Source organism: Henckelia pumila, chromosome 2 (assembly GCF_033568475.1).
Source record: "Henckelia pumila isolate YLH828 chromosome 2, ASM3356847v2, whole genome shotgun sequence".
Taxonomy (NCBI): Eukaryota; Viridiplantae; Streptophyta; class Magnoliopsida; order Lamiales; family Gesneriaceae; genus Henckelia; species Henckelia pumila.
In genome coordinates, this window is record NC_133121.1 from 199,512,219 (window position 1) to 199,530,997 (window position 18,779).

Genomic DNA, 18,779 nt, shown 5'->3' on the forward strand with positions numbered 1-18,779 from the left:
AAAATTCCAAATCACATATATTTTTCTAAAATAAAATATTATAACAATTTTATTTTTTAATATATGTTCATTCTAAAACTATTTTCATATATGTATAACTCGAAACATTATTTTCATATAATTATACATTTTTTGGTAATTTTGACGATAAAAAAATCTCATAATACCAAACACATTAACATGTTTTAAGTTATTTAAAATAAGTTTATCAAAAAGCTTATTTTTAAACGCTTATAACTCGTAAAGCTTAGCTCTAAATAATTTCCGGAGTTTATGTACGGAGGTCGGAAAATATTGGAGGATTCCCAACCAACAACAGTTTATTCCATAACCCTCTTCGTTCATCCCCATTTTGATCAAACATCCAAAATTTCTGAAATCCGTTTCAGAATTTCAGATTACCCATTAATCCTTTTACATCACTGTTCACAGGTACGTCTCAATTTCGGTTTAACAATGTAATTTGTGGTACTTCCGCACAATTCTTGTTTGCTTCCTCGTTTTTGTGCAGCCTTTCTTAATCTGATGGGGAGTCTGTTTTCCAGACATCAAGATCTTCATAATCTATTCTGGATTTCATTTTATCTATTCATGAAATTTGTATTTTATAATGATTGTGTGTAATTTTGCTTTGGTTTGTGATCCATGTGGGTTGTTTCTGATTGATATGTATTTCATTGTTGAGGTGCTTAGTATGAATGGGTTCAATGGAAATGCAAGTGTTAGCTCAGGTTCTAGTTGGAATAGCAGCTCAAATGATACCGAGGATGATCATGCCATTGCTACCATCTTAGCTGAAGAAGAAAGATTGAAGTATGATGGCACGCTTGGCAGAAGGCTTTCTCATCTTGGTTCGATCCCGGTATATATACTGTCATCCAAGTGCCGATTTATGTTCAATGTGCTCCAATATGATTATATGTGGTTGTTGTTATACTAATGATTTAAAAAATAGAGTTGTGAAATCTTTTCTTGACTATCGGCCTCTAATATTTTTTGGACTGGGGGTGGGGTTAAGCTTGAGTCTTGTATAAGCTCGCCCACGAAAAAAAAATTGTTCTTTGAAGTAGTTTCTTGAGTGTGTTTACGTAGTTTTTGAGAGAGCTTTTTGGAAGCACTTCTCAGCTTTTTTGTTGCCAAATTGTCAAGGAAATGCTGAGAAGTGCTTCTTAGAAGCTCTACCTAACACTACCACACTACCTATATTATGCTATTTGGTTCTATAACGTATAAACTGAAGTTGTTCGAAGACAATGACCAACAAGTGGTTAACCTGTTCCCAAATGGGTTGGAGTATTTGCATATGTCTTGAATCGCTTCTTGTGCTTAATATTTGTGGATTATATTTGCTAATTAATATTATTAGGAAGAATAATGAGCCATTTGGTTTCTCCTTCTTGAAACTATTCAGGGATGGTAATCATGATACTGATACTAGATAAGATCATAAGAATTCACAGGAGGGAAATCTGTGTTGGTTTATTTCGGTAATATGCAGACTTACAAGTTTATGGTATTGGCAGCACATTCCTCGGGTCATTGGGGGTATACCTGATGCAAATGATGCAACTTTAGATCACGAGAGGCTATCAAAAAGGTTGTTACTCATTTATGACTCACTTCTGATAATTTTAGTGTACAATGAATTTATAAAAAACTCAAATAAATCGTGGCATAACATTAAAAATTATTGAAATAACTCCTCAAACATTAATTATGCTAATCTTTCACTTCTCAACCTTTTTTGTGTTATTTCTTTCGGCTTTGCGTAGCTACCTGAAGATCTTTCAAGTAGTTCACATTTTTACATTTTCCGTTAGGAAAATACATGTAAAAGTTGACTTTCTTCTGTGATTATTGGGATTCTGACGTTACCTATGAATATAGGGAGTTGAGCAAATGTTTGTCTTTAGTACCGAACTTCTACTTTCTTGGCCTTTTACAAGCTCGTATTAGTTGGATTGATTACCAGGATTTACTTCTCTTGTTTTGTGATGAATCTAACAATAGTTGAAAGTGTTGGTTGCAGGGTCTAAGAGATTGTGGTGGGAAGTTATTAATCAAGTAGTTAAATAATTTGAGATGATGCCCAACTTTTAGAGAAGAAGCTCAAGTTTGGTGTGGGAAGAGGGAGTCCAATGATGGAAATGAACTTTAGAATGAAAATGGTATAAAATATCATATCGAGTTCGAGATCCACAATGGAACATCAAGTTTGAGCTTGCCTCAAAAGATGAGTCGCGAGCTAAAATTATGTTAAAAAATTTCTTAATAGACATGCTCTTAAGCTAAGGTCATGAATTTGGTTCTCGAGCTTAAAAATACGAGTGCATTATCAATTTTTTTAAGCAATAATTATAATATATAAAATTCATATTGCAAAAAACTAAAATAAATTAAATATAAAAGTTTAAAAATTGTTCTTGAGATAATGAGAAATTTTCGAGCTTGAGAACAAAATTTAAGCCAGATTTCATAAAAAAACTTGAGCTCAAAAAATCCTGAACTCAATGGAGTTTGAATCGAGCTGACTTAATTCACTTAACAGTTAACATTCTAGTATATCCCATTGCTGGTATATTCCTTGGTCGTTAACTAGAGAATAACAAACTCGAAAAACTTGTGTTCCTGGCTTTGCTCCTTCCTACATTTGCCTGATAGAAAAGGGTTTGTACTATTAAAATGTCCTCTCTTCCATATGAATCTGAGCCATAAATTCCTTCTTTACTTAGAATTCAAGATTACACAGAGTTAGCTATCATTTGCAAAAGTTATTTTATGTTCAACTTACTGGTTGGTTATATATTACATCTCCTGTACTCTCTGAGATGTAATCAGATAATTCACTTCATGTATTGGCTGTGATATTTTAATCGGATGTCTAGAAGTTGCTGTGATACAATGATGCCATGACAGTGGATAGTTGTAACACGAGGATAGAGAGGGTTAGTTGAGAGGTTTCAGGTGCTGAGTGATTTTGTGGTCAATTTATGAAAGCATGGGTCTGTGCCCGGAGCTGAATCTTGTAAATTTATTCTATTCATCTCCTCATTTCACTGATTAATGCAATGCAGTACTTGACATCAAGGTATTTTTAATATTATTTAACAGTTGTGTTCATGTTGAAGCATGATTTATCCACATACTGAAGCATGCTCGGGTAATATCACAATGTTACTGATTGATCTTCCTTGCTTTTGCATCCTTTCTTTAGTGGTATGCTCATCTTTTGAGGCACATCATTCATATGTTTAGCTTATCATCAGGCTGATGGCATATGGCTTAGCTGAACTTCAAATTGAAGGAGATGGAAACTGCCAGGTTGGTTACTTAATGGAGCTTAACTGCTTAACATCGTGTTAACTGTTATGTTACTGTCTTTCCTTTTCGGAAAATAAACATAGTTGTATTAAGTTTTTTCATTAAAATCTGATCATTTTGAGTTACAAATTTTTAGTGTTTTCAACTATTCCAGTTTGTTGCTTGTTTTACTTTACAGTTTCGGGCTATAGCAGATCAATTGCTTAAGAATCCAGAGTACCACAAATATGTGAGAAAGGAAGTTGTCAAACAGGTGTGGTCCAGTTACACACATACATATGGATTATATTGAGCATTTTCAACTGTCAGTTAATGTATCATTTACTCTGAAAAACATTATATCATTGTGGGACATATTAACTCATTATCTGTCCCCTCTCTTCTGAAAACCATCTTGCTTCCTAGGGTAGTGAATAGTGATGAGAACATATTTCTGAAACTGTGCTTGTTTCCTTCCAATTTCCTGGGAATTAGGAAATATGATGTAATATAATGTCTTCTGTGTAACCAATATTTTTGCAAATCCGCACACATCATGAAAAATGATACTTATTTAATCGTTGTTCTGGGTATGCTTATTTGAAATCGTCGCTCTTCACTCACAGCAAACAGGCATTTGAGGGAAGTTGTTAAAAAAGCGCACGAATGGTGGTAAAGATATGGCTAGTAATGTTTTATTCAAATCACAATATACATAAATGTCCTCTTTAGAATGAATTTACGCATTGATTTTTTTCTTTACCATCTCTTTAAAGCTGTACTTCTTTAACATCATTTCTTAGTTGAAGTCTACCTTTGCACTTGTCTATACTATTCAACACAAAAATTGGAAATTACAGAACTGTAGAAAACATTCCCCTTAATCAATTCTTTCTCGCCCAACTTGTCTCGATTAAAATGGAAGGCATTTATTTAAATGAGGATATAGGGTGCATAGAGTTGCTGAAGTATAAAGAAGTAGCTTGGCTCAGAAGGCTTAAATGTTCTTAGAAAAGTAAAATAGTTCTCCAATCGGCACTATTGTAAGAGGGAGCATCAGTTTTATGAGAGTAAAGATAGATTTAACAATTTTACTTGACATGTTTAGAAAATTAGACAGTTATTGCTGACCTTTCACACTAAAATGTTTCCAGCTTTGGCATGTCGAAGAATATTGTTTTAGCATGGCCTTTCGGTTGAGGCAGCACTTTTTCAATACATTATATTTTTGCATCTTTTGATTCAATTGACAGACGTGATGGAACCAACATGTTACAGTGAAAATTTAGAATCACCTTATCATTCATATTATACCTGTCGTACATACTCCATTTTTTTCTCATGCCAGTAGCACTTTTAGTCCTGTGAACTTGTATGACACCATAGGTCAGGTCTAGCGCTCTTTCGGACTTTTGATGATGGTTACAAGTAGGGGTTTGCCTAACTTTGCCTGTGACACTGATGGATTATTTTTGAAGGAAAAATAACGGGAAAAAAATTCTATTTTCCACATTACGAAATTGTTGAAACCAGCATATTTTGGTGTTGTGTGAGAGGGAATTGAGCATCAGATCTTGATGTTGCTAACATCACTTATTCATGGTCCCACTTTGAGCTTTTTTTTCTTTGCATTCCAGAAAAAATGTCATTCTTCAGTCTTTTGTTGACATTTGATGCATCATTTCCAATTTTACTTCGTTATTCGGCAGAAGTAGTTGGTATCTGATAGTTGTTTTGAGCCAAAAAATAGTGAGTTGAATTTTATTTGTCCTAATCTGAGTTTCTTACTTGCAGCTAAAACTCCACAGAAATTTTTATGAAAGTTATGTCCCCATGAAGTACAGAAAATATGTGCGAAAGATGAAAAGGTCTAATTGTGGGTTTAACATATTAATTTTCTCATATAGCCGGATTAGAATCATTATATGTTGACATATTCATGGTTGTAATTAGATCGACTGAATGGGGAGACCACGTTACTCTTCAAGCTGCTGCAGATCGAGTAAGCTAAACTTTTCGTGATTCATTACTTTAAAATTTGTCTTAGTTCAGTTTATGTTGCTCCTTGGACTTCTTCCTTTAAATTTGTTTCTTCTCCACTCATAAGAAATTAACCAGATGTGATGATGCTAATTGATTAATCGTGATGTTGGATGCTCGGGCTGAAAGTTAGGAGAAGTTCAGAAAAGTTGAAATTTGAAACTAAATTTTAGATTTTAAATTGTGTGAAACCAAAAAAGAAAAAAAGGAACATTTATAGTAGTGCTATGCCATTCCATGTTGTGATTTGTGTTTCAGAAATTCTAGCTTATAGATCAAATTCTCCCAAGAGTTGAACCATTTTTTATTGCACCGTGGTAATGTAATGCCTGCGTTCTCTTACATTTCCATTTGTGTATAATATACGGTAATACTGGCTCCTGATTTCACAGTTAACCTTTCTGTAGTTTGAAGCAAGAATCTGTTTGGTCACCTCTTTTCGGGATACCTGCTTCATCGAAATCCTTCCAAAGGAAAAAAATCCATCGACAGGTTCGTATAATAGACAACATAACTTTAACAGCATTCGAAGTGCAAGCCATTTGAATGTCCTAAAATGACAGCTATCCTTATTCTTTTATTAACTTTCTTGTATATGTTCGTAGACTTGTGGCTGAGCTTTTGGAGTGAAGTTCACTATAATTCATTGTATCAAGCTGGAGGTAACACGATTCTTTATATATATTTTTTTCGAAATCTTGCCTCTGGTTTCTAATTTCTTTATTTATTTATAATGGAGTATTTTGCCAATACATCCTATAATGTGCAATACTTTGCAGAAGTTCCTCCAAGAGTACACAGAAAGAAGCATTGGCTTTTTTGAAATTTATTTGCTGCTCAAATATCAATACAATCTTCATGTTTCCTCTTCACGTTTTTTGTAACAAAATGTCACGTCATGCACCTTTGCCTTTTTCCGATATATAGTACGGTTTTTAAGCGGATCCTGGTTCCTTGCAAGTAATTATTTATCTAGTTTTGTGTATTATTTTTAAAGAATATAGAAGAACACTGTCACTATATTATGGGATTGTATTTACACAATTATTAATTATATTGTAAATGTAACATTTTTTTTTTGTTTTAGAGATTTTTGTTGGCTGCCTTAACTTTTGTTGTGTTACGACTTATTTTTCTCCTACTTTTTTCCTAATTTTTGTACCATCTCCTTGACTTGTGTAAGAATAGAAGACAAGGACTGAAATTTGTTAACATAGATGGTTTTTAGAGAAAATAGTAAAACGAAGTGCTGAACATATTGCTGCCATTTGGATCGAAGGCAATAATCCTAATATACCATATGATATAGACATTGTAATTCATGGATGCAATTGTCGGAGGCATAGAATTAAACATTATTTTGGTTGTTTTGATCTTTTACGATATTCACTTTTTCTTTTCTTTTTTTTTTTTTTTCAAATATATAGAATGGTTGGCATCAAAATATTCCTAAATGCAAGTCCAGAGAAGCTAATAATCAAATTCAATATAATATTTCGATCAAATCAAACCTTTCTTCTATTAAAGATATCCTTCAAGAAGAAGCATATGGTACGTGTTTCCGTCTTTTCTTTCTTTCTTTTTTTATTTTTCAATCTATACATATTTATTTATTTCTTTTCGAGAGAAATTGTGACGCCCGGGGATGAAGAGGCAGGGAGTGATCGCCGGTGTCAAGAGGTTGCACGGACAATGAGCGGCTCCTGGTAGGCTTCTAGGCGGAGGGAGACACGATCCCGTGCCGGAATGAGAGGAGGTTCTGAGACTGTGTAGGTATGGGACTACATGGTTGAGGAGGACTTAAAAGATTTCATATGTACTATTCATATCAAGAAGGTGCATCTTCTTTTCGAGAGCTCATCACATAAGAACTCCAAAGTTAAGCGTGCTTGATTTGGGGCAATTATATGATGGGTGACCCCCTGGGAAGTTTCTCAGGGTACGTGTGAGTGAGGACATAAGCACGCTGAAAAGACCCGTCTTGATACAGTGAGCCATTACAAATGGTATCAGAGCCGACCTTTCTTAGTACGGTATGGTTCGGGGATGAACCAAGCGGAAGCTAGTGGGCATGTAACGCTCGGGGCTGAAGAGGCAGGGTGTGGTCGCCGGTGTCAAGAGGTTGCACGGATAATGAGCGGCTCCTGGTAGGCTTCTAGGCGGAGGGAGACATGAATGAACCGATCCCGTGCCGGAATGAGAGGGGATTCTGAGACTGTGTAGGTATGGGACTACATGGTTGAGAAGGGTTTAAAAGATTTTATATGTCAGGATGCGTGTGAGTGAGAACATAAGCACGCTGAAAAGACCCGTCTTGATACAGTGAATCGTTACAAAAATAATCTATACATATTTAAAGAAAGATATTTCATTATTTTTTACAACTTTTTCGCTGCCATGATAGAGCAAATATTTGAACCCACATGTCAAACCTTTGAATGTTTAAAAAGACTTCATTACCTGTACTCAAAAAAAATAAAAATAAAAATAAAAATTCATTACCATTAATTGTATAATATATAATATCTGGATACCACAATTACTCATATCCCTATGATTCTTCAATTGTGTAAATACTCGTCTTATGTAATTTATTTGCAACCGCCTAAAGATTATACTTGTGTCAATGATGTTTTGGTATTTTATGTTTTAATGTATTTCTCTAATTTGTTTGACTTAATTTAATACATTTTTAGAACTTTTACCTATTCACTATGTAATATTACTCTAATTTATTTATTTTAATGCATTGTTTTGTTTGTATATACTTTTTATTTTTAAATTGTGAAAATTTTCATATTCTTGATTTTTACTTTTTCAAATTTTAATTTAATTTAATATATTATCATCGTAATCAACAAAAAACAATCAAAGATGGTTTTTTGTCGAGAGTACAAATTACAAATAAGAGATCACATATGTTGGAAGATTGTTGCAACAATATGCAATTGATATGTATACTAATTTTGAAACAGCTAGATTGGATTACTTTAGAAGGAACCAGACGAAATGAGGTCAAAATTTTTATCAAGGTATCATTTGAAAGTATTATAAATGGAAAAACGAGAGGAAATGAAATTGGAAGAAGAATAGTTTTTCCAGCATCTTTATCGGATGACCAAGGGAGTTTTGTCTATGCTGCCCTGCACGAATGGGGATTCAGCGGCTCATATTTACTGCATTTGGGATGTTCACATGAACATCTCAAGTGCAAAAAAAATGAGCCGCTGAATCCCCATTCGTGCAGGGCAGCATAGACAAAACTCCCTTGGTCATCCGATAAAGATGTTGGAAGAACTATTCTTCTTCCAATTTCATTTCCTCTTGTTTTTCCATTTATAATACTTTCAAATGATACCTTGATAAAAATTTTGACCTCATTTCAAGTGCAAAAAAATATAAGTCGTCAGATGCAGTACATGAGCAGTGCTTATATGCTAGCAGACTTTCCCGACCAAAGGATATGCGTCGTAGATATCTTGATGCAATGACATTAATAAGAAAATTTTGAAAACCTAAACTTTTCATTACAATGAATTGTAATCTAGAATGGAAAAAAATTACAAAAAATTTGAAAGAAGGTCAACAACCTCATGATCCGACCTGATTTTAACGGCAAAGGTATTTCAAGCTAAGTTACAAGATTTAAAAAAATCAAATCATTACCAAGTCAGTATTTGGAGAGGTTGTTTTGTTTATGTAGTGGAATTTCAGAAGAGGTGGTTGCCTTATATGAACAATATGTTGATTATCTTGAGACAACATTCTAAAATCAATGGTCCTGAAAATTTTGATTTGTAATATCCGAAAATCCATAAATCCACTCACGAGAATTTATTTAAGTATTATGAAAAATTATTAGTTTAAATGTTTAAATTATGAATGATTTATGCAAAAGTTAGGTTTTGATGTTTTTAGGTATAGATTTAATTCCGGTGACGAAGAGAATCGAGACTAACCTATGTGCAATGTTTAACAAATTTTAAGTCAGGAATGTTAATGTGCAATTTTTTTATATTTAAAAGTGGCACATGATATTAAAAAAATTTTATTAAAGTTTTGAGGTAAAAATTTTAAAGGGCTGTGTAGTAGCCCGGTCCCGTTTTACCAGATTAATTTGGTTAAACATGTTTAGAATTAATAAAACATGATTAAAAGATTTTAATTATGTCAACCGAACCAAGAAACCGGATCCAGAATATCCAAAAATGGTTAATGGGCTTATTTGGGCTCGGGTGGTTCGGAGGTCCGAACCGAAGCCTTGTAGAGATCGGATGGTCCGAAGAGATCGGAAGGAACGAAGGAGTTCGAAAGCTAAGGCACGATCGGAACGTCTGAAGTAAGATCGGAGCTTCTGATCGTAGTTAGGCCATGAGCATTATCGACGTGTCAACTCACTCAGACACGCAGGAATTTGGAACGTCCAAAGGTGCATTCAGAGCTTCAGATCATTGCATTTTTGCGACGTGACTGGCATGCGGTTCGGAGCTTTCGAAGAGGAGTTTGGAGCTTCCGAACTCAGTCTATAAATAGGGCATCTGAGGGCCATTTCTAGTTGCCAATTCACTCATCTTCAATCTCATTTCTTAGTCTATTTGGGTGGTTTCCAGCCTTCTTTGGCTTGGGGAGGGTTTTGGCGAGGAGTCCAGAAGTCGTAGTAAATTTGTTCCCATGTTCTGGGGCATTCAACATCAGCGGACTGACGACGAACGCAGGTATAGTTCGAGATCCCTATTAGAATTAGGGAGTATCTATTAGCTTAGTTAAGACTTTTAGATCATTATGAGTAACACATGATTATCTTGAACTGTAATGATGGAATGTAGATGCTGGGACATCTAAGACATTTATTAAGGTACGTAAGTACTGACTGAGATAGCCAGCGGGTATGCATACTTATGTGTTGCATATTATCTAATGAAGTTTGACACTGAGAGTCACAGTGACTGACGGGTCGAGCGGACTCTAGTGATCTAAGTGACATTTTGATCCACGTCCAGTAGGAGTGAGTGGAAGTACCCAATGGTTTGACTCCCCGATGGTACTACTCATATTCTAGGTGCTAGTCTGAGCAGATTCTAATTTGTTTACCCAGATATGGATACCCATTCATTACATTAAATGCATCATATTTTTATGTTTACCCGACTAGCGTACTGAGCTTTAGCGGCCACGTCCAGCTGTTTTATGTTTTGTGTGGACACCGCATTCGACGGTGCAGTTGCAGGAAGTTTGCCCAATGACTTGAAATAGTCAGTGATCAAATTGTGACAGCAGGATTAGCTGTTAGGATGTATGTAACGCCCCAAAATTATCTTAATTGGCTTTATTTGAGATAATCAGTGATTTCAGAATTCGAGAGCCGACTTTTTATTGATCAGGGACTATATTGCAATTTTTGGAAATTTCAGGGACTAAAACGCAAAAATGGACTTTGTTATAATATCTAGAGGCTTGACTTAGTCTCCAATTGTTTCCCTTCATCCCCTCCAACGTGATTCTCCATTGAAGGCGCTCAAATGGAGCTCCAAGCTTTGTGATTTCATTTTTGACTCGATCCGTCCGATAGAATTTAATTCTGAAGTGATATTTGCAGTCACATCAGCGAGAGCTTCGTTCTATCGTAAGTTTCTCTCCGATCAGACATGTTTTATTTTTTGGATGTAGTTGGAATTTTATTTTTTTCGGGTATGATGTTCTTGAGATTATTCTTATCGTTTATTCTCGGACGGAATTGAAATAGAGCGTCGTTCGGATTTGTTATGATTTTTGTAATGAAATTCGAAAACTTGGATTTTGGGATGTGTTGGATTTGAGTTTGAATGTTTGATTGATGATTGATATGAGTTGTTTGGATTGATATTATGCTGTCTGCGTTTCCGATTTATCAGAATATAGCCGTTATGCCGTCAGTTTGAAGTTTGGATATTGTCTCGTTTGAATTTTGATCGTATCGTTTGTGTAACGCCCCGTTTTTATTTTAATTGATGTTATTTGAGATAATCAGTGAATTCAGAATTCGAGACCGGACTTTTTATTGATCAGGGTCTATTTTGCAATTTTGGGAATTTTCAGGGACTAAAATGCAAAAAGTGAGTTTGTTATATTATTGAAGGCTTGACTAAGTCTCTTAGCACTTCATCATCCCCTCCAACTCGGTTTCTCTCCATTGAAGGCGAGAAAGCTTTCTTCCAAGCTTTCTGATTTCAGTCCGAGCTCGATCCGGCCGTTGGAATTTATTTCTGAAGGCAGATTATCGATCACTACTACGAGAGCTCCGTTATATCGTAAGTTTTTCTACGATCGGATACATTCTAGTTTTTGGATGTTGTTAGAATCGTGCGAGATTCGAGTATGCTGTTCTTGATAGAGTTTTGATCGTTTATTATCTGTCGGTTTTGAATTAGAGCGACGTTCAGATTTGTTATGATTTTTCTTGTCATTTTCGAAAATCTTGATCTTGAGATGTGTTGATATTGTGTTGGGTTTGATGTTGAGGATGGGAATGAGTTTGTTGAGCTGTTGTTTTGCTGTCTGCATTTCTGGATTGGTCAGTTTATAGCCGTTATGCCGTCAGTTTGAATTTTGGATATCGTTTCGATATTTTTGATCGTATTGAGTTTTGATTGAGTTTTGATATCGATTTTGATCCGTGACTTCTTCTGATAGATTGATTGGGAGTCCTTGCAGTTGCTAGAGTTGTAGCTTTTGGCAAGTTTGGAAGAGTTGAGCCGATATAGTATCGATGTCTTTCTATATCGATTTATGAACTTGATTGGATAGTTTTTGAATTGAGAATTGTTATTTTCAGATTGAAGTTTTGGAACGACAAAGAAGAGGTATAAAATGACTTTGGAATGGAATAGGACGATTAACTCGAGTCGGGATTGATTCGAGTGTCCTAGAAAAAATCACATATTGCATGATTTGATTGCTTATTGATTATATGATTGAATTTATATTGAGTGCATGAGATTACATATGCATTCATATTGAGCCTTGATTTATTCAATTTGAATTAGACGATCTAGAGATTGTAGTTGAGTAGCTTGGTAGGCGATTTACTACCTTGTCGAGTAGCTCACTATAATGCTCTTGAGTCTAGGGGATTAAAGCATGCCATGTCCACCTCGAGAGGAGAGTCAGTGTGATTGTGGATGTCTTTAACCTCGGGATCCCAAACCAAAGAAAGAAAGAAAGAATAGAAGAATTTCATTTGATTATCTGAGTTTGATAATCCAGAAGTTTAAAGACATGCATATCATTTTAAATTCAGTACTTGATTGGATTAATTGATTATATGAGGAACGAGTTCATACATGTCTTGATATGTTTATTTGATTGCATGTCAGTCTCTTTTATTGGGAATATCAATTCTCACCGGATTATCCGGCTGTTGTATTTGTTTGTATGTGTACTTGGCAACAGGTGGGGCAGGACCGAGTCAGAGACAACATGGCTAGGCGATTGAGAGAATAGAGTGAGGCTTGGATGTTAGGAGTCATTATGTATATTGAACTCCTTTTTGTATTGAATAAATCCGAACTAGATGGACCTTATTATGCATGCTTTATTTTGTGAGGTTTGTATAACTCAATACATTATGTTGTATCTTGTTGAATGGGATTTTGATGTTGTTATTGTGGATTGAATGGAATTGAATTGGAGAAGAAACAAGAATTTTTTTGGGCAGAGGGTCTCGCTCGATCGGCGAAGTCTTGTGGATCGAGCGAGCACCTTTTGTAGCGGGACAGTGTATTTGAATTTTGTGCTCGCTCGATCGGTAAGATTTTACCGATCGAGCGAGGGGTCCTGATTCTTGGACAGAGAGCTGGTATCTTTGGCCCGCTCGATCGGTAAGATTTTACCGATCGAGCGAGCACCTTTTTTTAAAAAAAAAATTTTTTTTTGAATTCTTTAATCCTATTCTTTTAATTAAGTTGATTAATTTAATTACCCTGAGATTGCATGATTAGAATCTAGGCCTCACAGTTTGATTGTAAGATTGGATGCCGATATTAATCCTTATGACTTCTGTTGATAGATTGAACTGAAGTCCTTGGAGTTGCGGGATTGCAACTTTGATCAGTTTGGAAGATTTGAGCCAGTATAGTATCGACTTTCTTATTTATCAATCGAAGAACTTGAATAGAATTTGAATTGAAATTTGTTGTTTTACAGATTGAAGATTGTGAAACGACAAGAAGGTATAAGACGACTTTGGAATGGAATGGGACGATTAACTCGAGTTGGATTGATTCGAGTGTCCTATGAGAAAATCACATACTAGCATGTTTGAATGCTTATTTGAGTTATATTAAATTCACGAGATTTCATATGCATTCATATTGAGCCTATTGAGTATTCATTTTGATTTAGACGATCTAGGGATTGTAGTTGAGTGGCTTGGGTAGGCGATTTACAACCTTGTCGATTAACTCACTATGATGCTCTGGAGTCTAGAGGATTAAAGTATATCTCGTCCACCTTGAAAGGGGAGTTCGGTGTGATTGTTATATATTTTAACCTCGGGATCCCAACCGAAGAAAAGATGAGATGAATTGCATTTTGATTATCTGAGTGTGATAATCCAGAAGTTTTAAAGTCATGCATATCATTTTAATTCCGCAGTTGAATGAATTACTTGAGGAATATGTGGAATTTGATTATATATCATGTTTTGTTATATTATGTGAAATTGTATGCTAGTCTCTTTTACTGGAAATATTATTCTCACCGAATTATCCGATTGTTGTCTTTGTTTTTATGTGTACTTGGCAACAAGTGGGGCAGGACCGAGTCTGAGGCAGCATGGCTAGGTGGTTGAGATGATAGAAGTGAGACTTTGATGTTTAGGAGTCGTTTATGTATTTGAACTCCTTTTTGTATTTTGAATAAGTTTGAACTAGATGAATTTATGCTTGGTATATTTTGAGGATTGTATGAATCTAGATTTGAATACTTTCATATCTTGTTGACTGGAATTGTATGTTGTTGTGGAATGGTTTGAGTTGGAGATTGCTTTTCGAAAGAAAAACCAGAATTTTTCTGGTACAGAGCATCTCGCTCGATCGGTTGAATATTACCGATCGAGCGAGCACCCCTGTACCGAGGCAGAAGGTTGGCAATTTCTTGCCCGCTCGATCGGTAAGATTTAACCAATCGAACGGGGGGTCAATTTTTCTAGGCAGTGGCTTGTTAATTCTTGGCCGCTCAATCGGTAAGAATTAACCGATCGAGCGGGCACTGTTCACTCATTCAATTTTTTTTATTTGTTTTCCATCTTGATTCCTACTTTGATTTAGTTTGGATTATTACTAATTAGATGATTATAATCGAGACCTCACATTAAGTGGTATCAGAGAGATAATATCTTGGACTGAATTTAGAAGTGAGCGGGGTAGATTGAGTCTGCTTGCACTGGCTTCTCGCATGTGTTTGAGTTCTTTAATTGATTCATTTAATGCGATGCGAGCATGCTTTATTGATTGAGAATTATTGGAATTACATGATTTAGTGATGTAAATTTTAAACCAAGATTTACTTGAGATATCAATTGTTGGATTTCTGGATCGAATAAGAATATTATCGAATTGGTGGTATTATTCTTAGAGAAGATTTTGGACACCTTGTGGAATTATGGTAATTGGATTATCTATGTCCTAACATTTGATTATCAGATTATGGGTCCTTGAAGAATGTTGAATAGGAACTCACCGCCAGTTATTCCTCCGAATGAGAATCCGCCTGTAAACACTCCTCCCAATGAACAGGGCAGTACAGTGACCGACCAGATGGATTCCACCGCTACGCCGATGGAAACTTTATTGAAGAGGTTCCAATCTTTCAAGCTGCCGACTTTGAAGGGTACAGAGAACCCGGTTGATTGTGAGAGCTGGTTAGATGATATAGATCAGCTTTTTGACTCTCTCGACTACTCTGATGACCGTCGGACCAGGTTAGTCATTCATCAACTGCGAGGTGTCGCAAAGAATTGGTGGATCACGACAAGGAAGGCTATTGAGAACCGAGGTACCGCCATCACCTGGAATCTTTTCAAATCTGAATTTTATTAGAGGTTTTTTTCCAGTTTCTTACAGAAAAGATAAGGGTGCAGAGTTTGCTAATATAAGACAGGGGAACATGAATATTGAAGATTATTTCACTAAGTTGGATAGTTTGTTGCGTTTTGCACCACACATTGCTGACAATGAGGAAGCCAAGGCTGACCAATTCATTAACGGCTTGAATCCTAATATATTTACTCTGGTGAATACTGGGAGACCCGATAATTTTGCTGATGCTATGGATCAGGCCAAGGGTGCGGAAGCTGGACTGATAAGGCAGAGAGGGAATCAGTTTGCTTCTCAGCAGCAACAGAGACAGTTTCAGACCCAACCGTCCCATTATCAGAATCAGCCTCAAAGGTCGAGGGTGGTAGCAGTGGAGGCAATAGAAAGGATTACTATCGTTCAAAAGGAAAGCAGTTTAAGAAATCAGGAAGCAGTTCTTCGAGATCTAGTGGCTCGAAGCAGTTCAGTTCTGGACAGGGTTCAGGTTCTTCTGGAGCTTCTTGTAACAAGTGTGGAGGTCATCATTCCAGCAACCAGTGTAGAGGAATTTTTGGGAATTGCTACATCTGTCAGCAGACGGGACATTATGCTAGACTTTGTCCACAGCGGGGTTCTGAGCAAGCGTAGAGTGGAAATGCTTCTAGACAGTCCGCACAGCCTCAGAGGCAAGAAAATGCAGTTCACTCTTTCCAGCCCCAACAACAGAATCGTCAAGGAGGTAGCCAAAACTTGAACCAACCTCCTCGACAGTAGACGAGAGTTTTTGCTCTGAATGAGTATCAGGCTCAGGAAACACCGATGATGTGATTGCAGGTAACTGTACAATATTTGGTTATCCTGCTTATATTTTGATAGATACGAGTGCGCCTCACTCCTTTATTTCTGAGAAATTTGTTTTGATGCATGCCTTGCCTTGTGAACCTTTGCCTGCTGCAGTTTCAGTTACTTCACCTCTGGGTGGGGGTATTGTTTCGATGAAATTCGTACGGAATTGTGAATTGAGTCTTGAAGGGAATTTTATCGAGTTAGACTGTATTGTACTTGGTTTGTCTCATTTTGACTGCATCGTTGGTATAGATGTTTTGACCAAGTACATGGCTACAGTGGATTGTTTTCAGAAGGCGTAGTCCATTTCAGACCAGAGATGACAGATGAGTGGAGATTCTTTGGTAAGGTTTCTCGGTCTAGAATTCCTTTAATTTTTGTTATGTCTATGACTCGACTGTTACAGAAAGGAGCAGAAGGATTTTTGATTTATGTCATGGATGTTTGAAGTCTAGCCCTGTGTTGAATGACATACTAGTGGTTAGAGAGTTTCCTGACGTATTCCCGGATAAGATTCCAGGATTGCCGCCTATCCGTGAGGTAGAATTCAGTATTGAACTGTTGTCAGGTACTCAGCCAATTTCCAAAGCTCCATATCGGATGGCTCCGATCGAATTGAAGGAATTGAAGGATCAGTTGGAGGATTTGATTGCCAAGGGATACATTTGACCTAGTGTATTGCTATGGGATGATCCGGTACTTTTTGTTCGGAAGAAAGATGGTTCTATGAGACTCTGCATTGACTACCACCAATTGAATCAAGCGACGGTAAAGAACATGTATCCCTTACCTCGAATAAATGATCTTTTTGACCAGTTCCAGGGTTTTTGTGTTTATTCAAAAATCGATTTGAGGTCAGGCTATCATCAACTGAGGGTTCGGGAAGAGGATGTTCCTAAGACTGCGTTTAGAATGAGGTATGGACACTTTGAGTTTATTGTCATGCCGTTCGGTTTGACTAATGCTCCAGCAATCTTTATGGGATTTATGAACCGTATATTTCAGCGGTACTTATATGAGTTTGTTATTATTTTCATTGATGATATTCTTATCTATCCGAAGAGCCCTTCTGACCATGCAAAGAATTTGAGGACCGTATTGCAGATTTTGAGGACCGAGAAATTGTATGCCAAACTGTCGAAGTGCGAGTTTTGGTTAGACCGAGTCATTTTTCTTAATCATATTATCTCTGGAGATGGAATTTCTGTCGATCCCAGCAAGATCGAGGCGGTTATGAACTGGTGTAGGCCGACTTCTGTGCCTGAAATTCGAAGTTTTATGGGTTTAGCGGGTTACTATTGCAGATTTATTCAGGGTTTCTCATCTATTGCGAAGCCGATCACCCAGCTAACTCAGAAGAATTCTCCTTTTGTTTGGACTGAAGAGTGTGAGGCCAGTTTCATTGATTTGAAGAAGAGATTGACTAGCGCTCCGATTCTTTCTATTCCATCAGGTACTGGAGGTTTCACAGTGTATTGCAATGCTTCTCATCTAGGTCTCAGATGTATTCTTATGAAGAGGAAGCACGTGATAGCTTATGCGTCAGACAGTTGAAACCGCATGAGATTCATTATCCAGTTCATGATCTTGAACTCACTGCTATTGTTTTTGCCTTGAAGATATGGCGACACTACCTGTACGTGAGTCTTTCGAGATCTTTTCTGATCATAAGAGTCTTAAGTACTTGTTTTCACAGACAGAGTTGAATATGAGAAAAATGAGATGGCTTGATTTGTTGAAGGACTTTGACTATGAGATTAAGTATTACCCGGGAAAGTCGAATGTGGCTGCTGATGCATTGAGTCGAAAACTTTGTTCCCTATCTCTTTCTACTATCGGTGTTTCTCATTTGATCGAGGATTGTTGCACTTCTGGGTTGGAGTTTGAAACCGATAGGTGTTCTATTAGAGTTTTTTCTATTCAGGCCAAACCAGAGTTGTTTGTGAGGATCAGACAGGCACAGAGATCGGACCCGAGTATTCAGAATTTGATTGAGAAAGTCAGATCGGGACATCAGTCTGAGTTTCAGGTCAGGGATGACGTTTTATTTGTGAATAATAGTATTGTCGTGCCTGATGTTTCTGAATTGAGACAGCGTATTCTTCGTGAGGCACATTGCAGTCGGTTCAGTGTTCATCCTGGTGGCTGGAAGATGTATAACGATTTGAGAGATCAGTTTTGGTGGAAGAATATGAAAAGTGATGTCACGAGGTTTGTATCTTGTTGTTTGAACTGTCAGCAGGTAAAAACCGAGAGAAAGAGGCCGGGAGGTCTTCTGCACATTTTATCTGTTTCGGAATGGAAATGTGATCATATCTCTATAGATTTTGTCACGAAGCTACCGTGTTCAGTTCGAGGATGTGATGCGATCTGGGTAGTGATTGACCATTTGACGAAGTCTGCTTGTTTCATCCCATATAGGATGACCTATCGTCACGATCAGATGGTCGAGTTGTATGTTAGAGAGATTTTCAGATTGCACGGTGTACCGAGATCGATTGTTTCAGACCGAGATCCTAGGTTTACTTCTCACTTCTGGAA

General features: G+C 36.6%; 1 protein-coding gene across 2 annotated transcripts; it reads left to right on the forward strand.

Moving 5' to 3' along the window:
- The first annotated feature begins 256 nt into the window (after window positions 1-256).
- Window positions 257-6,418, forward strand: LOC140882295 (OVARIAN TUMOR DOMAIN-containing deubiquitinating enzyme 11-like). 2 transcript variants are annotated; one of them, XM_073288221.1, is made up of 10 exons: window positions 257-432; window positions 686-862; window positions 1,524-1,597; window positions 3,267-3,321; window positions 3,500-3,574; window positions 5,095-5,168; window positions 5,254-5,302; window positions 5,748-5,832; window positions 5,946-6,002; window positions 6,120-6,418. In XM_073288221.1, exons 1-10 carry the CDS (start codon window positions 274-276, stop codon window positions 6,161-6,163), a joined length of 849 nt encoding a protein of 282 aa, XP_073144322.1. In that variant the 5' UTR covers window positions 257-273; the 3' UTR covers window positions 6,164-6,418. The 2 variants fall into 2 exon arrangements, with proteins under 2 accessions (XP_073144322.1, XP_073144323.1); XM_073288222.1 differs by having other exon boundaries at window positions 292-432; window positions 694-862.
- The last annotated feature ends 12,361 nt before the right edge of the window (window positions 6,419-18,779 follow it).